Source organism: Poecile atricapillus, chromosome Z, assembly GCF_030490865.1.
Source record: "Poecile atricapillus isolate bPoeAtr1 chromosome Z, bPoeAtr1.hap1, whole genome shotgun sequence".
In the NCBI taxonomy this organism is placed as follows: Eukaryota; Metazoa; Chordata; class Aves; order Passeriformes; family Paridae; genus Poecile; species Poecile atricapillus.
Genome location: NC_081289.1, coordinates 143,015,753 through 143,040,258, shown reverse-complemented (window position 1 = coordinate 143,040,258; position 24,506 = coordinate 143,015,753). Strand labels below are relative to the sequence as shown.

Below are 24,506 nucleotides of genomic sequence, written 5' to 3'. Positions count from 1 at the left end.
CCCTGCCCAGGAGGAGACTGGTGAGGAGTGTGGTCTTCTGACACTACGAGGTGCCAGCCTGGTGGAAAAAAAAGGGCCCAGATGCAGGAAAGCGTGAACACCTCACAGATGAAGTACCTTGTGCCCTTGCCCCACCCAGTGACAGAAACCCAACATCCTCCACTTTGTCCCCCAACGCCTCCCATGGCTGTGAGGTGACACCTCCAAAGCTCAGAAGAGCTGTGGTGATAGGAAGCAAACCTCAAGAAGGAGCTGGCAGGAGGAGAGAATGGTCCTGAGATACTGCAGCAGCAAATCCTGACAGTTCACAGATGCTTCCTTAAGGAGTTTTACCATGGGCCTTTTACTAAAACGTGGTTGGAGTTGGAGACCAGTAACTTATACATCAAAGATCCCGATAAACTGAGCGAAAATGTCAGCACTTTTGCAAACTGTTGTCAAAAGCTGGGCAATGCATAGCTTAAAGAGAGAGAGAGAGAACAGAAAGAAAATAAGCTCCATCACATTTGAGGTCTTTGAAGCAGATCTACTACAGCAACATGAAGCAACAGCTGTCAAAACAGCAGCCAGAGGGGCTGTCTTTGCAGTTGGATGAGCTGGTTCCACCAAGGCAGTCCATCCCACAAAGCTTCAGAAGCGAAGAATGAGGGAGGACACTGAGTTATCTATCCTGCCTGGGCTTCACTCACTTCTCCAGGAGGTGAGATTTAATTTCCACAAGGTTGCTGAGCCACTGACGAAGGTGGGGAACTCTCTCTGAGGAGGAAAAAGATGAAATCTGGCATTGCTGCGAAGGAACTCGTGGATGTTGAGGCTGACAGCCTACAATGGCAGCAAGACCGCTCTCAGCAGCAACTTGGAAAGGAAACTTAAAACCATCCAGCAAGCAGTGCCCTGTGCCATTGTCACAGCATGAGGCTCCACTGAATGGAAAATACCCCTTGGCCTCCAGCCCTTCCTCTCTGATGCTCAGTGAGGAGAGAGTTGGCTCCTGTCACCCCCTTGTCGACAGCCCAGCCCCTGGGACTGCCTTCCCTGCAGGGATCTGGAGAGGGATGCTCCATCTGGAGTGGAAATCCCACCTGGGTGGCAAGTTCTACTCTACTGCTGCCTGAGGACACGATTTGGAGCAGGGATGTTTCTGTCCATCTAGTGATATGCACAGCACTGAAGTGTGAATCCCCCTTCTGCCCACAGGGCCCATGGCACAGTCCATTTTTAACTTTTAAGGATATTCTGCGAAAAAAATAAAATAAAAAAAAAAAATAAAGAGAAAGAAAGAAAAGAAAAAAAGAACAGAACCAAAGCATGTTTTTCTCCATTACCATAAAGAGGGCTTGTGAATGCACGGTATTAGTATCCCAAAAGCTATTAAACTCCTTAGTGATGGGAAACAGATGGAAAATAAGACAAAAGAATTCACAACTCATGTTAGACTGAATTGAATTCCTTTAATTTCACACAATGAATAACATATGAATAGGATTAACTTTTTTTTTTCTTTTTTTTTTTTAGTTAAGTGCTCTATACTGTGCTAACCTGATTTGGTAGCGAAAAGACTGAGCTTTGTTTTAGAAAAAAATGTTTAAAAACCAACATCTAAGATCATGAAGGAGCATGACATTAAAGCATGCCAGATGTATCTAAGCCTCAAAGAACATCAAGTCCATATCCATTTTTAAATGTACAAAAATGCTTCATGAATAAAAACTGTTACAAAAAGAACATTTCAAACAATGTACAAGTTTTTTTCTTGCCTCTATATTCAATAAAATACAAATACATTTTTTTGCTCTAAAATATGTTTACATACAATCAAAGTAGAACATGCAAATTACACTTTAAAAAAGGCTTTTAAAAACCACTTATGAATACAAACTAAAAATTAGCCAGCACGACTTATAGAACAATCTTGTGCCCCATTCGTTTGATTTTTTAATTTTTTTGAAATACAGTATATACATATTTAACACTTCATGTGCATTTATTATTTAAGAAATAGCTTAAAAAAATAAAGAAAAAGAAAAGTAAAACAAACCAACATGGGTTTGAACTGCTTCCCCATGTTGTCCAATTGGCAGCTCTTTTAATGTTTTAATATTTTTTTTCTTTTTCTTTTTTTTTCTATGTAGTGTTTTATGCAACCTAGGCAGGCATCTTAAGTAGATCTCCAATATGTGAACTTTGTTGAAATGTGCTTCTAATTATCTCAGGACTGCTGCACCCCAGTTTTTGGATGATATGGAAATAAGAGGCATTACAAGGTCAAGATTTTTGTTTATTTTTTCAATTCAGAAAATCATCTCAGGTTTGTTTTTTTTTTTTTTTTTTTTCCTATTTTTGTTTTGCTTTGTTTAATTTTGTTTCCCTTTAGCCTGTATTCTTTTAGTTGTTCCTCAGACTCTTCAGGATGCTCTTTAGATTTGCTTAAGTGCAGTCCTGAATCAGGGCCTGTGAAAACAAGAGCTAGGGAAATCCTTGTGTTTGGAACAATGATTTCTGTTTATTTGGTGCACTACTGTAGTGCTCAGAAGCTCTCATAATGAGCCAGCACCCCACTGCACCAGATGCTACCCAGATATTCACAATTAGAATATTCTATGTTCCACAACATTTCTGCCAAATGGGCCATGCTGTAGGTTACCCGGGTAGCTGATGATTATTTTCACCTCTTTTTAATTTATTTCTTCCATTTGTTGTTTTTTTTTAAACAGTTTTCCAAAAACATGCAAGGTGCTTCACAGATAATTTAACATTGAAGGGCTCAAGATACTGGCAGCATGAAGGTCTTGGAGACACAAGTGGTAATGGTTTTTTTTTTTGTTTTTTTGTTTTTTTTTTTTCCTCTCTCCCTGAATATTTATCCCCATTTCTGGTTTTACACTGGATTGAGGAATAAAAGACCCACAGAGTGGATGCAAACCCGTGGCCTCATTTCATATGGCTCACAGCCACGTGATACTGTTTTGTGTTTTTATTGAAGCATGCTCAGATGTGTGCTAATCTGTGACACAGTGGAGGTGTTTGAAAGGTTTTTTTGGTCTTAGTAAGCAAAAGGGCTTTCACCCCAGTTTTATACAGTATTTGGAAATGTGTGGAGAGAATCTAGAAAGTTCCTCAGTAAATCTTCCTTGTGGTAAGGGAAAAAAATCAAAAAGCTCATTACTGGAATATTGGGTAATAAACGGCAGGAGTGGGATTTTAGCCTTAAGCCCTAAAACTAAATCCTTTATGATCTGCATGTAGTACATCGCCTTAAAATATTATTCTGTCAGCAACTTGCTTATCATCTTTATAGACTATGCAACATGCAGAACACAAATTCTGAGTGCCATCTAACAGTATTTTCAGTCTGCTTTTTATGACACTAACAAGCTACTCTTCCTGTCAGCCCAGGACCAGCTGCACGAGGGCGTTGTGTGGACAGACAGACAAAGCTGTACCACAGTACCACGCTCCACCTGGCAGCACCTTCTTGCCATGAAAAAACAAACCTTAAGCTTCTGGATAGAGCCCATCCCATGCTGAGAGCTTTTAGCTACCAGGTCCTGAACTTACTTTCTCAAGGACAAATAGGACTTCTTCATGGTTTTGCCCAATCAAGGGTCTGTGGGGTTGTTCCCTCCAAGTGGATGCTCTCCTTAAACACTGTGCCTCTAGCAGCTTTTTGGATAGCACTTTTTGGAAGGGTAAGGGCATTCTTTTCCCAAAGCTTAGGAGCATGGGAGGCAGCAGCCACTCAATTATCCTTCCTGGTTCAGTTTTATCCCAGTGTGTCCAGAAAGGTCCAGCCCAAATCCAGTCCTTATGGCCACTCTGACCCTCTAGAAGCCACGACGGGTGTTTGATGACAGAATTTGTTGCCTTCAGACCTTTTTTTCACTCACTACACACTGAAATGTCCTTCAATGCTACGAAAGACATCTCTGGAGATAAAACTAAGGATAAATTGTTGTCTGGCTTAATTTCTGCTACCTGGAATACCACACTGACACATTTTTTTTTGTCATTTTAAGTGACTGTCACCAACTTTCAAGCCCAAAGGAAATTGGTAGAAAAAGATTTCTAAATTAACTAAACCTCAATCCAATGTTTTTTTAAGGAAGAAGAGAGGAGTTCAATGAGGTTTAGGTTTTTATTTTCTGCAGGCCTACAACTTCAGTCAATAACACTGCTAATTCAAGAGAGCTGAAAAGCAAAATTGGTTTTAACAGAACGAGCAACCAGCCAATTTTTTTCTAAGCTGCATTAATTGGAAAACAAAAAGCACAAATAGGTATGATGAATGATGCAAAACAAATTGGAAACAAAATTCTGCGATCCCTCTTATCAGTTTTAAGGAGTTAGGACCTCAAAATTTGTTCCAGTCTTAAAAAATAAAAAAAATAATACATCCCCTCTTCCAGCTCCCCGACGCAATCCTATCCCCATATGCGTTCAGTTTTAATAAGCTAAGGTGCTATCACAGAAGAAAAATCAGTCTCTAAAAAACAACGAGTTGTATGTTTACAGTGTTCCTCTAACACCATAGTCTTGATATGATTTTGTAAATAAATAACAGAATAGAAACACAATATTTTTCTTGTGGGGACTTTTTTGTTGGGTTTGTTGTTTTGTTTTCGTTTTTTGTTTTTTTTTTGGTGGGGTTTTCTTGTGGTTCTTTTTTTTCATTTTTTTTTTTTAGTGTCGTGCTATATGAAGCTTCCTTGGCAATAAACCAATTCAAGATTTCTCGAGGAAGGGAATAGCATTTGGCTTGTGAACCATGAAATAATTCCAATCCCCCCTCCCTTGGTGAAACCTTCCCTCCCTGTTCCTATTTTAATATCCATCTTGCCATGCTAGGTGTTGACTGCACCGCAGGATTAAAAAGAAAGGAAATAAAGTTGAAAGTACCTATTTCAAATTTCAACAATTGACTTTCTTTTTTAAAAGCATTGACACTGCAATGGAACAGCTTTTTGTTCAGTCTTTGTTTTAGTTAAACATTTTAATTGGGCTGTGGAAATGGAGCTTGGGTATTTTACCCAAGTTTATTCAATGGCTAACGGACAACTCGAATGAGAAATGTACAATTTGAACTGACCATTTAAAGAGACGATTTGTCACACACAGTTTGCATCCATGCAGACTGAGAGCTTTATAATTACATTATGTACAAAAAAAAAAAAAAATTATTTTTAGTTTATTAAGGCAACCACAACTTGGAGAACATGTCCAAAGTGGCATTAATACAATTGCAGTGGTGATACCCTTTGAACATTTTTTATTTCTATTTTCAGATAAGAACACTTATTCCTTTTCTTTTCTTTTTTTCAGAAATAATTGCCAAGAAAGGATCTATTATCCATAGGGTTTGTTCTATAGTTTTTTTTTAAAACAATCTACTTTATCTATTTTCTTGAAAAGATAATATCAAGGCATTGCTACCCAATACAAATTATTCATATTATGGTTTTCCCATTAATTTCACTGGGAACTGCAGATGGTAAAAACTTGGTAGGTTTGGGCCCTGTTTTTTATTCTATTTTTTTTCTGTTCTATTTTTTTCTTTTATCTTTTTTATATACTTTTTTTTTGGTGATTTTTTTTTCCATGTTTACTATAACTATTCCCCAGAAGTGTCTTGCTGTTCTCTACTCATATGTACCGAGCATCAAAACAACTTGGCTGATGGATGACCCCTTTTTCACATGCCATTGCCAAGTTGCTTCATATAAACGTGCTATTTTAACTGAATATCCATGTATACCTTATTTTGAACTGCTGTGATATTCCATTGTTTCTTGGGATAGCACTCGGAATGAGTGTGCACGCGTGTAAGGCTCTAATTTTCTATTGCCTATATTGCAGCTAGTTGTAACTAGGCAAGTAAATGAGAAAGAAATATATAGTTCTAGCAGGAGCCAGGCATTTTGGCTTATGCTGTCCCAAAGCCTGGTAGGTATACAAAACTGGAAAAAAAAAAATAAAATAATCAAATAGGTTATAACCAATATCACAGTTGAGAAAATTACATTATTTTTTGTTGGGTTTTTTTTTTTTCTTCTTTGTTGCTTTCTTTGTTTCTTTCTTTGTTTCTTTTTTTTTGTTTCTTTTTTTTTTTTGTTTCTTTTTTTACAGTGATTTATACTATGGTAAAGTTACTCTTAATTTCACCTGGCCCACCAAACAGAATCAGAGTCGAGCATGCACCCTTAGTGACAACGTTCAGCTCTCTGCGAGGATGACTTCCCGCCTCTGGGTACGGTATGAGAACAGCAATGCTGAGATTCAGATTAGTTTTGTAAACTCGGCAGAGTTCATGCTTTTTCCAGCTTTGACATACATCCTCCTCCCCTGTATCCCCCACTTTTCCCGCGCCTTTCCCCCCTCTTTTCTTGGGGGGTGGCTTGGGTCAAAGCGATGAAGAGGAAAGATGCGAGCCCCAGCTGGCACAGCTCTCTGCAATGAGTTCTGGCTGCTGAAGGGACAGGTCAGTCTGGTGCTGCCAAAGGGGTGAGGCGGACTGTGCACCTCCTGTCCCCCAGTCCTGGCGCGCTCCACGAGGGGCACCCAGCATCTGACGAGGTGCACTGGCCTTAGGGAAGGCCTTCGCTTTCGCTTCCTCTGCCTTTCCGGTGCCGCTTCACTTTCACGTCCTCCTCTTCCTCCTGCGGGGACTTGTTTTTCCTTTTTCCAACCCGGGGTGCCCGGGGTAGAGGGAGAGGGAGTGGAGGGGGTGGAGGAGGCAGAGGGGGCGGCAGTGGTGGCGTCTCTCGAGCCATGTGTATGACAGCCTCGATGGTGGCCATGATTGTATCTTGAGTGGCTGCTTGCTCCAATATTAAAGGGTTGAGTGTTGGTCTCTGACCTCTTTTGCTCGGAAGGTCAACACATTTTTCCAGAACGGGCATTTGGTCTCTGGAGTCTTCGTCAAAGGAAAGGGGTTGCTTCCGAGGACGCCCCCTCCTCTTCTTCACGAAGTTATTGCCTGTCTTTGATTGTCTCTGCAGCCGCTTGGCTTTCAGGATCTTGTTCACATGATCCAGGTTCTTCTTTGTGGACAGGATCTTGGTGTAGTTGCACATCTTGCGCACCTCGCACTGGATTGCTTCAATTTCACGGCGCTTGAACCTTTTCTTCAGTGGTGAGCTGGCTGTTGGGAGACAAGGAGAGAAACAGAGGTATGTCAAACAACAATGATTGGAAACTCCTCTTTGACCCCTCCCAGCATCATGAACAGTAGATGAAAATACAACTTTGATATAAGTAGTCTTCAGATATTTCTCCCTGCCCACTCCCTCTTCTAAAGCAACAAAGCTTTTGCTACAGCAATGTTTTGGCATGGGTTTGCTTCATTCTCATTTTTCAACCTTTAATAGGAGAGAAGGAAGCTTAGCATAGCTGTCATATTGGCCCAACTTAACTATTAAACCTTCTGTATCCCAAAGATATAATCCCGATGCCTTCAATTCAGCCTTTAATTCTTGTCATGAATGCCAGTTACTATGAAAAGTGTTTGTTGCTGAAACTAGTGGGCAGAGACAAGATGTGTGGGTCACTTCATCTGTAGCAAATTCATTACCCCTGTCTGGGTTTCTGTACTATCATCTCTTCAGATACTAGCTGAAACTACTCAGTCATATAATTGACTTTAATGGCCCCCAAAGTAAGCTTACTCCTGGTTCAGATCACTTACTTTAGATCTGAACGAAGTCCAAAGTAGTTAAGTCCCTTGCCAAGGTCACATTGTGAGTCATTGTCAGAGCTGGGAAGAGTACCCAGAATTTCTTGGCTCCTGGTCCTTTGCTTAGGACACGAGACCTTGCTTGTTTTGCCTAAATTGTCTCATTGTCCTTTCCTGAACATGGCATCTGTTCAGAGTTCAGGATTTGCACACAGATTAGAAGTAACTACCCCTTTGTGAGGGAAGCAGAATGTTTTAATTCTGCTGTTGCAATAACTGGTGCTTCCTTTCACTCCTAACGTATCCGTTCTGTGCTGCTGGGGAAGAAATGATGGAGCTCAGAATTTCTTTTTTGGTAAAGAATAAAACATCCCACTAAATTAACCTCAGCCCACATCTACTTGCAAACTTAATTTACACCTGACTGTCAAGAAGTCATTTGGGTTTGTAATCCTTGAAGTTTCCCGAGCAGGCAAGATTTTGAGAAAGGTTCATTTGGGGGTTATCTCTGTCTTCATGGCTAACAGGCTAATCTTCCCGCAGTAGTTTAAATAAAGTTGCTATTGTAGCATTTTCTGCAGATAACCAGGAGCTGTCAAGTTGTAGAATCTCCTCTTGCTCCCTATGGGCTGTGACAGATTCAGCATATAAACCTCATTCACTGGCCTCCCCTCTTGGAGAACATAAATTATTGGCTCTTATACCACCATGTTGCTTGGATTCAGCAAAGAGCTTGCATAAACAAACCCAAGTTACAATGTAAGAAGTAGGAGTGAGTCATAAACAAAACACAGACATATGCTCTCTTATAAATAAAGACCTGGGATGGCCAACTTCCCAAAGTCTGGTTTTCATTAATTACAAAACAAAATACATTTTCCATATGTAACCCACTCCCCACACCAAAAAGAAAAATAAAACCCATTTACAGTTTGTGGTTCACAAAGGACAAAAGAAAAGAGGAATGCAGTCATTTTGGTACCAAAGGAAAAGAGAAAGGAAATGAAATATCCAAGTTGCTCAAGAGAAGCTAATTAGTTGCACAAAATTCCTCCCAAGTAGGTCACCCCTAAAAACTGGATTCAAGATCCCTAAAGGCAAGTGGCAGCAAGCTATTTCCCAGAAATTTGATCAAAAAAGGTTAAGTCCCTGTCACAGAAAATTATTATTCTCATCTGTCATTACTGGTGATTGACATAAGCAGTCCCAATAACTTCAGCCTTAAGCATTCAAATCCTTTGAGTCCCTCCCATATCCTGAGAGTAGCTTCAGGTCAGAAGATCTGAAAAATCAAACATTTGGCACACTCTTCAAATTCACTGTCCACCTTTTGCCTTTTATTTCTATTGTCAGGGCACGTTTTCAAGTCCTATGTTTTGGGTTTTTTTTCAATTCCAATATTTGAGTTTTTTTTTTTTTTTTTGTTTTTTTTTTAATAAAGTAAAGCTGAAATTCTTTAGTTGGTGATTGACAATGGAAAATTTAGCAGAAATACAGGAAAGCTTGCAAGGTATCATGACGATACCAGATTTGGCTTTATTCTCAATTTTCATTGGAAAGAAAGTAAGCCAGGGAACTGGGAAAAAAATAGAGACTTATCCAAGTACCTGAAAAGATTTTGTCTTTGCAAAGATTTATCTGTAGCCAGTTGTTTCTGCAGATTGGTGTTACCACCTGAACATGGTCAGTGGAGACCTGGTCTGTACAGCTGGTAGAGGATGACCTCAGCTTCTGAACTCTAAAATGGGAACTCAATGCAATTCAAGACGACTTTGCACATTGTTTTGATGTCCTGATACTGGATAAGAACAACACAGTGCTCTATCCTGAAACCCAGTGAGTGTCTTAGGCACTGAAGAGGTCACTCAGGCTGGGAGTCCTGAGTGGAGGCTGATTCTGAGTAGACACTGCCCAAGTGGAGCAGAGGCATCACCTGCCTTCTGCCAAACTGCCCAATTCCCCAAAATTAACTGACATGCAGGCAATTATGGGCAGGCTTCTGCTCATGCAGGTAAATGTACAAGCTGAACATCACTTTCAGTGTCTTCCTTCATGTTTACATACCTTTTCTCCCCCCATTATAAAACTTTGCAAGCTCACGATTCTGTTCATTTTTGTGCTGAAATGCATTTTCACATTTAGGGAAAAAAACCTTCTGTGCTGTTCTTTGCTGGCTTACTGCACTATTTTTTCCTTCGTAAATGCTTTGGGGTGTTTATGGCTTTCTCAGGGAGCTTGTTAGAAGCTACTAATAATTCTTTTGCTTTCTTCCTAGCAAGACTCTGTAGTTGCAGGCTCTAGAAATCATTTCAGTTGTTACACAGTCTGCCAGTAGTCAGAATGCATGTACTGAGTAAGTGCATATCCTTTCAGGTCAGGCTTATAAAATGAGATATTAGGAAACCCAATGTTATTTTGATTATTGAATGTCAGAGACATCTGATTCTGCATTTGGTGTAGGAAGACTATGCAGAAAGAGTCTGATGGGCCTGCAGGGGGAAGCTTTGATGAGGTGTGCCTATGCTAAAATAATCAGGGAGGTCTGCCAAAGTAAACGACTACTGAAGTGAGAGCCATTAGGTGTTATCAACTCATCTGGAAGCTCTTGGTGAGCAATCTTTGATATAAAATATTTTCCTATATTGCCATGTGATATACTGCTCTGCTGAAAGCCAAAGCTAAGTATTAATCTTTTCCATTTTATCCAGACAGATCCTGCCCAATCCTGAACACAAGTAGATCTGTGTTGGTCTTAGTTTTTTTGATTTTTCTCTTGTCTGTGTTGGTCTTAACTTTGGTCTTAACTTTTTGTTTGCTTTTTTTTTTTTTTTTTTCCCTGTTCCTGCACATATTTTGCTGTTTGCACATGCACATATTGCTTTGTGAGGAAGACTTCTGTCTTGATCTATTTGGTGGAATTTCTTTCGAAGGGATTGGAGGTGGATAACAGTAACTTTATGTCTGCATGCAGGGATATAAAAAAGTGAATGTGCTCCCATGGAGAGGATGCAACTTGTGGCAGCCTCCAGGCACCAGAGATGCACAAGGGGACAATTTTTTACTTGGGCATATTGATCTCCCTTCACCTCCCCACAAGCTGCCTCCATGAAGGCAAAATGCAACCCAAAAGGAAGAGAAACTAGAAATGCACGGTGCGGCACAAGCTTTTATACTTTTGCTTCCTCCTTTCTCCACTCTCCAAACAACCTCATCTAGCTGCCCCAAGACAAGCAAAAACCAATATTAGCCTTAAACCATAGCTTTCCACATTTGAAATAAGGCACATGGAGGTCTGGTGTTTCTCCCCTCCCCAGGGTGCACAGGTGCAGTGAGGCTCAGCCTCACAAATTGAAATGGCTGCAGGCCATGCTGGCAGGCCATGCAGGAACGATATGATGATGGAAACAGCTTCTGAAGCAAAGACAGACATTCCTATCAAAAAATATATGTTTCCAAGGATATCTTAGAGGAGGCTGAAAGACCCACTCCAGCACAGTGATGATGAAGTAGGAGGTGAGCCCAGGTGGATCAGTCTCCCTGGATGCTCTTCATTGGCCCCAGAAGTTTGTTCTGGATGGCTCTGTTATGTCTGAAGCTCTAAACTCCTTCTTGCTGCCTGTCATTCTCCATCCCTTTGGAGGTGCCTCAGGCCACTTGCAAGAACATGGCACTGAGGAGGCTGCTCAAAGCTGGGGTCAATTTTCTGGCTTAATTTGAATGGAGGAATTTTCAAAGAGCTTCCTATTAATTACAGGAAACCCATAGCACTGTCCTGTTTTCCCATTAACACAGTTTCTTTCAGTTTTCAGCTAAATTATTTCAACATCTGGGCTACAGATAAACCAACAATTTAATTAGACTTCTGAAAATGGAAAGAATGAACTGTGCAGTCAAGCATACACTTTCATCTTGAAACGGATCATAAAATATTTGTGTGCTTTCCTTCTCTGCTGCTTTAAAAATCTGTCCTGGGTTTATATATGGGAAAGTATTAAAGACTAAACAGACAATCTTGATTTTTTTAATACAAAATTTATCTTTACAGAGGATAATTTGCAGCATGAAACCCTTGTTTTCACTATTTATTCAGGTAGTGAGAGGGAAAAATAGGTGCATTGAAACAGTACTTTGAGTTGAATGATTAAAAATGCAATAATTCTGTAAATCAGTGATACAAATATGCTTTTTGTGTACGTGGCATCAAAAGTTTGACAAGACTATGAAACTCCTAATGGCTGCATGTAGGGTAATGAAGTGTGGATTCCCCATTCGCTGGAAATTAAGACAAAATGCAAGATTAACTTCTCTGTCCATGCCCAAGAAAAGGCATGATTGTGCCTAAATGACTTGGCTCAATTTCCAACAGTATAAAGATATCACCTTTTTGATCTGATTCAAAATAGAAGCACAAAATATAAGCTTATAGAAAGGCATGCTATTCTGACTTATTTATTCTGGTATTTTAAATCACTGCTCATTGCCCCAGACAATTTTGCATTCGCAAGACAGAATATTATACTAAAATCACTCAAGTATGCAGTAAGAAATCTCATCTGCTCCTCAGCTATTCACTGTGTATTCGGTTTGTTCATGCTTCAGGGATGGGAGAATTTAAAAGAAATGAAGAATGGGGCTGAGGAAGGAACCCAGAAGTCTTGCTTCAGAGTGTCCTGCTAGACCATACAGGCTGGTGCTATTTGTGTCCTCATTGCACAAGTGGTGGTGTGTGAATAAAACAGATTTGATGTGCCAAGATATACAATCACGGTAAGAAACCAATGGGAATTTTACAGCCCGATTATCCCATTAGATATTCACATTTGCAGCTGCTTCTCCAGTTGGGAAGAGAATTAGGTGAACATATTGAACAGCTCCAGAAGGAAGAAGATGAGGAAGAAACAGAGGGGGTGGAGCAAAAAGAGCATTACCTGCTTCAGATGTTGCTGATGATGAAGGTAGGAGAGATAATACTGGACTTGGCATTGCAACACTGTCAACAGCTGCTGGTTTCCTTCTGGTCATCACATTACAGGCAGAACTTTCCATTTTTCCATGAAGTGAAGTCTGGTCTGCTTTTAAGTGGGGACCTGCAATTCCTGGGGAAACAAAATTTGGATGAGTATTATTACTGTAACATGTCTGGGGATATATCTGAAAAAAAGAGAAGTCAGTTGCTGTCCCTGCTACATTGATATATTCCCATATTTTCTTGTGGATGTGTCTGTAATACAGTCTAGCTAGGGTCATAATAGTTATTAATTTTTGATAACTTTGCCGGAGGATGTACCCTCACTGGTCTCTATGAACCATGGTAAACCAAGAAAACATTCCACATTGGTACTTTTTCTTCAAAAAAAAAAAAACATGTACACTCTGATACACGCATAAAGACAGATACCCTTCATAACTCTATTTAGTGGGAATGCCTATGTACCATTTCCTGGGTAGTTCATTCTCCACACATTGTTACATACTTCTCTGCTATAAACACCTGACTTAGTGGGTGTTTCATCTGAGTAAGGAGCAGGCATCAGGAACAACCTCAATATGCAATTCCCTTCCAAAGCACATTGCATTTATTTTTCAGGAATTCCCTTCCTAATTAAATTTGCCTTGCAGCTCATCAAAGGGAAGTGAGTTTAAAAAGAAAGTTCTTTGTCATATATCTTTCTACCTACAGTTTACAATGCAGAATAAATGAGTAGTAAAAAAATGCCAAAGAAGTTAAATATTCCAGAAAAATAAAAGTTATGCACTTACAGCTGGAAAATTCCTCCACTAACAGTAATATTATTGTAATACTGTAATACTAACTGTATTTCTCAACTCTCTTATAGTTTGTAACCATTTGTTTGCTTATAAATATGTGAAATTTTAACTTCTGGCATGGAAATTTGAAAACCTCTCCCAGTCTCTGTGATGTTTGGCTTCAACATGATTAGGGCAGATACTCAATTATCAGAGATAATCCTTCATAAATTCCCCCTTTTTTCAGATCTCAACCTGCACACGAGCCTCAGATAAAAGGCATCAGATTTTGGCAATTAAATTATACAATGATTAAAAAAAAATCACAGAACAGCTGAAGTTCAGAAGCTCCTCACCTTGTCCACTGCACCCTGCTCAAGCAGGGTCATCCAGAGAAGGCTGCCCTGGACCACATCTGGCCAAATAAGAATATCTCCAAAGAGAGAGAGACCACAGCCTCTCTCTACAGCCTGTTCATCCCCTCTACAAATCAAAACAAGTAAATCTACACTGTTCAGGAATAACCTGTGTTTCAGGTTGTGCCCATTGACTCTTGTCCTGTCACTGGGCAGCACTGAGAATAGTCTGGCTCCATCCTCTCTAATCTTTCCCATCAACCATTTGCCTTACGTGGAAAACTCCCCCTGAGCCTTCTCTTCTCCAGGCAGAACATCCCATTTCTCTGAGCCTTTCCTCATGACAGAGATATCCCAGATCCTTAATAATCTTAATAATAATCTCCAACTAGACTCCTTCCCATATGTCCATGTTCCTCTGACATATCAGCCACTCCTCTGAGTTCTGAAATTCTCCAGATTTGCTGAGGGTGTTCTCTACCCTGTCACCCTGCTCATTAATTGATATATTAAAAGCTTTTAGTCCCCATATTGTAGGGTGCACCCCTACTAACTGGTCTCTAAGTGGATTTTGTGCTACCCATCTTAACCCTCTGAGACCAGCCAGTTTTCAGTCCATCACAGTGTGCATTTATCCTGCCTATGTTTCATCATTTTGTCTACAAGAAGCTGATAGAACTCAGTGGCAGAACTCTTGATAAAGTCAAGATCAGAAACATCAGATTGGTGATATATGATTTCCCCTTCACAGATCTGTGATAACTACTCCAGGTCATTTTTTCCTCCTTCATGTGCTTGGAAACGCTCTTAGCAATTACTTTATCAAATTCTAGGGATTGAGGTGAGACTGAATGGTCTTGCTGCCTCCTTGCTTTTTCTTCTTGACCTTATTGGACTGATATTTGCTCTCTTCTAGTCCTCAGACACCTCTCCTGATCACCACAATCTTTCAAAAACAACCAAGAGTAGCCTTACAGTGATGCCATCCAAATCCTTCAGCACCTTTGGGTAGATCCTGACAAATCCCATGGATTTATGAATATCCAGTTCATTTAACTTTTCCCTGGTCAGGTCCCCCTTCAAGAGTAGGTTTTCCTTCCACAACAGCCTTACAGGTCTGGGATCCTCAAAGGCCACTCTTACCAGTAGAGATCAAGGCAAAGAGAACAGTCTTCTGCTGATCTTTTTCAGCTAGGGTCCTGAAGGACCTAGGCTATTTCCTTAGGCTATTTTTGGCTGCTTTATGTATCTGTCAAAACATTTCTTGTTGACCTGCTGCCCTAGCTTCAATTCCAGATGGACTTTGCCTTCCTAAGCCCATCCCTGCATGCTTGAACACTGTAGCTCCAGTTCTCTGGGTTGCCTGCTTCCATGTCTCCTTTGCTTCCTTTTTGTACCTGATATTACTCAGGAGCTTCTTGGTCAGTCATGAAAATCTCCTGACATCTTTGCTGAGTTTGACTTCCCATTCTGATCTGATTTTGCATGTCTCCACAATACTTCTGATCCAGGTCAGCAGGTGGGGGTCTTTATCCCCTGCGGCACTGAAACCCCTCTGCCACCCCTGGCTGCACCTGGATAGCACCTGGTGGTTCCTCAAAGACTTTCCACAGGTGCTCTGACACCTACAATCAGAGAATCATCAAGCCTGGGAAAGCTGCCCAAGATCTAGTCCCACAGTTCCCCCACCTCTGCCAAGGCCACAACTAATCCATGTTCTCAAGTGCCACATCCTCATGGCTTTTAAATCCCTCCAGGGAATGGGAACTGCACTACTGCTCCTGGCAGCCTACATCAGAACTGGACAACCCTTTATGTGAAGAAAATTTTGTTAATATATAATTTAAACCTCCCTTGGCACAACCTTCCTCTTGTTCTGTCCCTTGTTCCCTGGGAGTAGAGTCTGGCCCCCCAGCTGGCTGCACCCTCCTGTCAGGGAGTTGTAGAAAGTGAGAGGTTCCCCCTGAGCCTCATTTTTTCCAGGCTGAGCCCCCCCAGCTCTCTCAGCTGCTCCCTTTTCCCTTTTGTGTCCCACTGCGCTCCATACACCAAAAATTCCTTATATTTCCTATTTGGAGCTGCTATAAACAGTCCCTATGAATTTGTGTTTTCTGGCACATTAAATGAGAAATATCAGCTGATCTGTGGGTTGTCTCAGAAGCTGTGGAAGAGATCCTTATCAGATTCAGGCACAGAAATGCTACAGTGAGAGGAGTCTGAGAGATGGGGCTAATGGAATGGGCCAGTTTGGCACAGGAGTCCTGAAGAAACTGTGATCTGATATCAGATGGTGGATTTAAGGGAGGCAAGAAGGGGCAGAAATAGTCATAAGTGAGACAGGGTTACAGGTCACAGATTGGTGGAGATATACAGAGCAGTCTCTGCCTATTAGACCACACATCTTTCCAGAGCCTCAAATCTAGTATTAAGCATCTCAAATTGTATCCATTAAACTTCAGTCTCTCTCTGCTTGGCTTCTCTAGTGCAAATGAGAACAATAATATACCCCTCATCTCGAGAGCAGTCCTATGAAAATAAAATTATCAACATTCATGAAACATTCATCTATTCATACCAAGGCTTAGAAATGTGGAATAAATGAGACATGATGTCACACACACTGAATAGCAAAAGGAAAATCCAGCTCCCAAATAGCTGTTCATTAGGTGAGCACTATACATTGAATAAAGCAGTGTCCCATAGAATAAGTGAGGTATTTGCCTAGGTAATTGCCCTTTGGAACTGTGTGTATGCACACCTGAGGTTTCATCACTACACAGTGCTTGGGTTTGTGCCTAAACAATATTTATTCATGTGTGCAGTGGGTGCACAAGAAATGTGCACATGTGGGTGCATGTATCAATACACACACACACATATATGCACGTGCATATGGTACATAATAATGCTAACAACCTCATAAATTCAACATCTGGTTCTAATTAAACTGAAGGGCCTATATAAAGAGCCGTATGAAAACATGCAGCTGTAACCTGTTGACCTCTATTGATAAAAAAAGAAAAAAAGTCTGTGAAGCTGTGTTTCAACATATCAAGGGACAATCATTCATTTTTTCAAAGGTAATCCCCCACAAACCACTTATCCTCTCAAATCTCTACCTGCACACAGTGTTTGCATTAGGGACCTTGATTTATGGATCCCCACTCCTTGGATGGAGAGGCCAACTTCCTGTTGCCGTGGTTACTTAGATCTTGGTTCAAGGTTAAACTACTCCCAAATCAAAATCAGTGGCAGGCACAGCATCTAACAGCCAGGTTATTGACTACCCTAGGATGCTTAAAGGTCAAAGACCAAAGTGCTGCTCACTGCCTTTGGGGTGAGTCAATATTTTCAATATTTTTATTCTGTTTCTTCTGAAGAAGTAGTTGCTGCTCAATTACCACCTATCTGGGTTTAGCAAGGTCATACAAATCATTGAGGAAAGTCCTCCCCCTGCAGAAGAGATACAAATGTAATGAATTACTTCAAAGTCTACATGGCCCAATTGCAGCTCATCACTGGTGAATCATGGGTTCAGACATCTGTCTCTTGTTTTACGAGCTTGGTTTCTTCAGCCTAGCTCCCTCACCTCACTGAAAACCTCATCTGTATTGAGGAAGAAGAGTAATTTATGGATCTGGAGCAGCCAGTCAGGGAGAACTACCAGTTTTCTTTCATGGATACCAGAATGCAAACAGAGATTCGGATGCGTTGCTGGAAACACACAGAGCTGAAGCAATTTGCTTTGATGCACACCACAGTAGTGGAACACCTGTCCTTCAGAGGATAGCCCTGCTGGTGTAGTGTCATCACCTCTCATTGGACTTTTTCTTCTCATTTGGAGTGCTCTGTTCAGAAGGCCTCAGGTAAGAGAAGGCCCTAGTTCAACCCATCTATGAATCAGGTGGAAATAAATAATTTGCAGCACCATCACAGGGAAGTAAGAGTTTAAAATTCACACACTCATTCATTAAATCAGTATATTTTATCCTTTGGCACTGCCCTGGAAAGAGAGAAGATTCTGTGGAGGCTGGAGCACCTTTGCCATGGGGACAGACTGAGAAGAGATGAGAATTGTTCTGGCTGGAGAAGGCTCTGGGGAGACCATATAGCCCCTTCCAGGACTTGAAGGGAGCTTCCAGAAAAATCTGAAGAGTGACTCTTTTACACAGCCAGATAGTGATAGGACAAAGGGGAACTAATTTAAATTCCAAGAGGGAAGTTTTAGATATTACAAAGAAATTCCTCCCTGTGAGTGCGGTGAGACCCTGGCACAGGGTGCTCAGAGAAGCTGTGGCTGCCCCTGGGTCCCTGGAAGTGTCCCAGGCCAGGATGGATGGGTCTTGGAACAACATGGAATAGTGGAAGGTGTCTCTATCCATTGCAGGGGGGTTGAAACAAGATGGTATCTAATGTCCCTTCCAATTCAAACCATTCTGGGATTCTATGATGTACATTCATGGCCTGATTCGGACCTTATTTCTCAACTATCTGTTAATCTTTATACATTTCCTCCGAATTAGAACCCTTTTCCTCCCATGAAAGACCCACACCTTGACTCCCCTGAGTCCTACTGATATCACAGACAACACCATGCACACATGCAAGTGAACAATGGGCAGCAAAGCAAGGAAGGAAATCAATCATTACATATATAATGAGAAAGGGCATGGGGAAAGGACGGCTTCAAAAGTAGAGCCAGACACAAAGGAGTTTATCAAAAAAACAGTGATTATATGCTTATCAAGAAATAATCCTGTAATCATAAGTAAAAAGGTGATTCAGGAGAAGCATGATTCTAGTCAGGGAAAACTGGTGGAAAGCTTGTGTAGGAGGGAAGTCGAGGGTGACTTGAAATTTGGCTTTCCTTAAAGATTTATACAATATTTCATTCACTGGCTAAGCAACTTATGAGGTCTAGCTGATATTAATACATTCATTTTAAAGACCTGGTAATTATTATTATTGTTATTAAGTGCTAACTTTTCAAGCAATGTGGTCCAACTGCATTGTGCTGGTCTCTTTACAAATGGATTAATTTACTTGCCTTGCTTTACTATTAAATTGTATATAATCACCCTGCTTATTGCATTCATCTGTTTTCTCTCATTGTGTACTTGCACAGAAAGATTCTAGGACAACGTGCACCTTTTCTTCTTTAATCTGTGTACAGAATCTAGCACAATGTGCACCCAGGCTGGAACTCGAAGTGCCAGTCCAAAAGAGATAATAAATGTTAATTTGCCATTGGAAAAAGGAGAAAATCAGCTGATAAAAATTGATCTCAGTGAAGGCCTCTGGTAGGGAAGATTTTTTTTCCTTAGAGAGTTCATTGGACTGGATTTGTACTCCCCACAGATTTCTGGAAATCCACAGCTATACTTAAATTGTTTATGTGTCTGACCATTGTTATTGGAAAACTCTTACAGATGGTTTTCTTTTTCCTCCCAGTGTCTTTGCACAATGAAGCTACGCAATGCAGCTGTACAGGAATGCACATCTAAACATGCAGTTACTCATAGTATTTGCATTTTGATAACTCCTCAGTTTGGAATAAAGAACCAGAGGAAACCTCATATCTTGGTAAATCTTTTCTTAAGGCTGGTTTTAAATAAATCAGTCAAAAGTTTGGCATTGCATCATATTCCAGAAGGGAGCACTGAATTACTATGTGATAAATGTAGTTAAGGAAAGTAATTATTCTTCTTAAAGTAATATTATTATCTTTCTAACTTATGGAAGTCATTTCCCTGGGTTCTATTTGACGTGTATTATCATTTAAAATAACTGTACTTTCAATGTAAAGCACCGCTTTATGACTTTAAGTCCTTTTATCTTCCTCCCTTTTCCACTACCACATTAAAAACTTCAAATTCCACCTTTTCTAAGAGGGATTTTATATTTTGCAGAATGTGTCCCCCTGAATAAAACCAAGTGCCTATGGAATAATAATATAAAAAAAATTACTCCCATTGCCAACAGGCAAAAATTTAAGAGATGAAGTCTGCTTTATTTCAGTCTAGCTATTTTCCTACTTTTTTTTTTTTTTTTTAATCAGAATAGCTTTACAGAAAGAAAGAGGGAGACTGAGAAAGCCATCATTAGATAGATCTTCTGATCTTTATCTCCAGTCACACAGTCAGAAGAACTAATACTATGATGATAGCTTTGAAATCTCTTAGGAATTGAATAAAAAGAAGTGATAGTGATGAACTCCCAGCTAATAAACACAGAGTGCTTATTTCTGCAGAATGATCAATTTCCAGATGTCCTGAGGCTTATCTGATACAGTTGATTTACTCATTCTCCCTCACTTCACTAATAAAGCTCAAGTCCTACATCAGATTAGAGAAGAGCAAGATTTCTTAAAGGGGCAGGAGGAGGGCTGGCATCATGGCACACAAATGCTGGGAGACACACTAATCTCTTCTGCCTCCTTCTATAACCACCAAGCTGTCTTAAACAGCTGCCTTCCTCTGCTGAAATCATACACTTTATCCGCTTTGGGTTAGTACAGTAATGCAGACAATTAATTTGTTATCTTGTTAGTGGAAATTTAATGCAATGATCTAAAAGAACTCTTACATATTGTGATAAACTTTAGTGCCTCCAGGGCACTTTTCCTCCATAGGACTCATTTCACATCCCATCCATTATGTAAATGAGATGTGGAAATAGTTTAGTTCCCCTAATGTATTTGTACACTGATGGATTGCACAAAGTCAGCCCTACTGAAACTAATGAGGTTAAATGCATCTTGCCATTCCTTTCTACTTGGGTGAATCTCTGTGCCTGTGTTCAAGTAATGCAGTGTGAGTCTTTCTCTTCACTTCTTTATGAAGATAATTGTGATTCCTGACAGGGAGCACAGTGGCAACTGCTGCAATACCTGGAGCTTGGCAAGGTGTCTCTTCAGCGAGCAGAGCAGCTGCTGTGGCTCTCTGCAGGTGTGGGATTGTCTGGGGAGGCTGCAGATCCTTTCACATTTTGGGGACAAGGGTCCCAGGGCCATGTGGAGCTGCATGCAATGACATGCAGTATTTGGTAAGTATGTAGCTGTCAGCATTCTCAGTGGAAGGATTAGACCCCAGGGGAATAGGGGAAGAAAGCATTATTTTTGTCACCATCAGGATGAGTCTCAAGATTCCATTGCTCAGCCATAGAATGTAAGGATTTCTTCCTAATATCTAATCTTGCCTTGCACTCTGTCAATGTGAGGCCATTTCACCCTTGTGTTGTCAATACAGGCCCTTTCCAAAATCCTTCTCCAGCTCTCTTGGAGCCCCTTTAGGTACTGGAAGGGTCTAGATATCCCTAGATCCTTCTCTTCCCCAGGTGAACATCCCCAGCTCTCCCAGCCTGGCTCTAGAACAGAGGTGCTCCAGCCCTCTGAGCACCTTTTGTGGCCTCCTCTGGGCTTCTACCAACAGGTCCACATCTTTCTAGAGCTGGGGGCTCCAGAGATGGACACATCACTGCAGGTGGGGTCTAATCACAGGAGAGCAGAGGTGGAGAATCCCCAACTTCACCCTGCTGCCCATGCTCCTGCAGCCTAAGAGGACGATCAACTGCAACTTGAATTTTAAAAGACCAGTCTCCTGTCTTTTTCATATTTGTGGTGAATTAGACTTCCTGGCAGATGCAGTATTGCTCTTCTTTGCCTTTTGGTTTTGCTCTGGATTTCCTTTTTCCTGTACCAGTACAGGAAGGATCACAGAACTTTTTCTTGCTCTGCATATTGTCTGGATGAGTCAGGAGACTGAGGAATAATGACAATGCAGCCCCAGTCACTGTAAATGAAGTCTGTATGTCTGGAAGCTCAGTCTTTAGTGAATTTCAGGATGAACATAAGGTGACTGTAAAAGTGCTCCTGCCCTGTCCCCTCCAGCTCCAGTGTATGCCCTTCCCAGGCTCCCAGACATCAAACAGCGTGGGACTGGGATTCCAAAATATCATGGAAGAAGTCACCATTTTTATTATTATTTCCTTCTTTTTTTTTTTTTTTTTTTTTTTTTTTTTTTTAATAAATGCCAGGAAGTAATGAACAAGTGAAATTAGGATTTTTAGTGGAAGTTGGATCAAAGTAGAAGAACACAGTACTTACATGCTGGTGACAGCAATAAGTAAATTTAATGAAAGGAAAACTCGAAGGGTCAAAAGACTAATTCAGAGTCAAAGGCTCTGAGTTCCCAGGCCTTGTGAACAGAGTTTCAAGGTAAAGGGTTCAGAATCAAAAGTTTTTCCTACTTGGAGACTCAAACTTCAAGTTGAACTAAAAATTACAGTGCAGAGTTGTTGGAGACTGACAGGATGAAGAGGGACAGATAGAGACTGACAGGGTTGGAGAAATTAAATTTGCCGTTAAATATCTCAGCAAATGAATCATTTAATACGTGAAGATGAAGAACTAAATTCTCTCACAGAGGGTACAGGACAAAAATTAAAATCTGTGAAAGAGGTGAAATGAAAAAGCATTGTTTGAGGGAGGATGGTTAGGTGGAAAAGTGAAACAAAGGGGTCTTTTAAAAAAAGTATGAAAAACCAGTAGGTGCACTGAGGGGCAGAAATGAAAATATCTCCATGTAGGAGCAAAGAACTACCTAGAATAAGTAGTCATTCCAAGATGAGCTGTCACAGTGGACGAGGATCTGCTCACTGGGGAGAAAGAAAACAGAAGACAGGACTTCTTTCTCAAGAACGCAGCTGAGGAAAGACAGATGGGGAAATTTCAGTCCTTAAGTAATGAGAAAAGTCAAGGGTGGTATTTTGAGCTGTTGTTTTTCTAAACAACAGGGATGATCATTTTTAAATGTGGCAGATAGAGCTGATATCCCCTAGGCAAGCAGGGCTGGGAGCAGTTTGTATTTATCACAGATTAAATGGGACACTGGCAGCTCTGGAAGGAGAGTGCTGGCATGAAGCATAGCCAGAAGAGTCAAGTTGCCAGCCAGGGGGAGGACGAATGATGCACAAGGGCTGGGCTGCTGTAATGATGCGAGTCATTTTTCAGGCACATCCATGGCACAAAAAATGATGAAAACTAAGAGAAGTTATCAAAGTAATCAGCAAAAATCTTGCTGAACAAGTTCAGCTGAGACCTTCACTAAGGAAACACAGTGTTCCTCCAGAAATGGCTTCATACTCTCTGTGCATTAGCAAAAGAAAATATATGTTTGCTGCATGAATTCAGCTGATGTATTTCTCTTGCTAACATAAATGTTATACTTGCACTACACCAACTTAAGCAGTCCTGTGGTGATGTCTGTATTAGAGAATTAACTGTGTCAGGGATGTTGCTTGAACCCAGAAATCCATCTGGTTACTGAAAAGGAGAAGAAAAACAGGGGAGCACCTGCACTGTGGAACTTATTTCAGTAATATCTGAACTGATCCCCCAAGGGGTTCACACCTTTCTACTCACGGCAGCCGCAGGTGAACCTAAGAAACCACAAAGGTACTTGGGGACAGGTGGGGTGAGGATAGGCAGAAAGTCACTGGGCTGACAAAAGCATCCAAAGCTGCTGATTTCTAAGTTAGCATTTTCCCTGCTGGGCAGGGCAGCAGAGCAATTTCATTTTTCTTCTTTATCTGTAATAAGCTGTGCCACAGTTCATACAATCAGAAATACTCTGAGTATGACATGCATTTGAAGTGAAATCTCAGCACTTAATAGGAGTCTCCATAGACCCTGCAATCTAGAAGAGGTAAAACTCCACTGTAACAGAGGAGTTTTTATTTTTAGAAGGTGTCATGTTGGCATTGTTTTAAAATCTGAGTCCATTCATCCCACTTTAATTCTGATTTATCATTAAATGAGTGTTTTTTTTATCAGCAACGGAGATGAAAAATAATGCATACTGGGAGTGCATCTATTGTTCTTCTTTTTTCTTCTTTTTTTCAGATCAGTAGATAAGGGGTGTTTTCTCACCTTTCATGGGGAAAACTACAGTAATTGGCTTTATTGTGAAAACTGAAATCTGTTTAAACAGATGTATAGGTAAGCTCATGAGTATTATTGACAATTAAACTCGGCAATAAATAAATTAAACAGCATTTGAAAAACTACTAAAATATGTGAAAATTACCAAACACAGTACAATGTTTGGCTTTGTTTAAATATCTCAGTGTTCCTATGAATGGAGAAAAGACAGTCAGACAGGGAAATCAGAATTTTCCTCCAAGTTAATCCTTTTGCTTTTTTTCAGATGAAAAAACCCAGTGACACGCTATTTTTCTGATATGTACCTTAGTGTAAAATCTTCAGTTTTACATTCTTTTAAAGTAATTTTAAAGAATTCTGAAGGAAATACTTAAGAGTGTTTTTCATTAAAATTCTTGCTGGAGACTGCTTCCTATAACAGTGGAAGAAGGATGGCAGAGAGACCATGTATAATAAGGTCAGAGAGTGCCTCTATGGAGCAGGGAAACAAGAAGGGATATGACTGATGAAGAAAAGGTTAAAGAAGTGAAGAGTGCAGAGTGGAATGAAATAGGGAAATAGATGGAAATAGAAGACAAAGAGTAGATTGGAAAGAAGTTGGAGGAGGGAAATCACTTATTACAGACATGTGTGAAAAGCAGATTGACAAGAACCAGAAGAAAGAGCATACATGGAAAAGCCTAAATGCTCTTAACCACTGATATTTGGAGCTGTGTTATCAACTTCAAGGTTGCACATCTATGCTTGAGTCACTCTAAATTTGCAGAGAGCTTTTCTTCATGGCTTTGGTGCA

General features: G+C 40.5%; 1 protein-coding gene across 2 annotated transcripts in view; it reads right to left on the bottom strand.

The window, feature by feature from the left end:
- Nucleotides 1-1,430: 1,430 nt before the first annotated feature.
- SETBP1 (SET binding protein 1) overlaps nucleotides 1,431-24,506 on the bottom strand; it is a 271,241-nt gene continuing 248,165 nt past the window's right edge. For both annotated transcript variants that reach the window (XM_058864577.1, XM_058864578.1), the window contains 2 exons: nucleotides 12,598-12,765; nucleotides 1,431-7,138 (listed from right to left, as the gene is read on the bottom strand). In XM_058864577.1, the coding sequence (XP_058720560.1) occupies nucleotides 6,582-7,138; nucleotides 12,598-12,765 (725 nt within the window). In that variant the 3' untranslated portion in view covers nucleotides 1,431-6,581. The remainder of the gene's footprint in view (nucleotides 7,139-12,597; nucleotides 12,766-24,506) is intronic.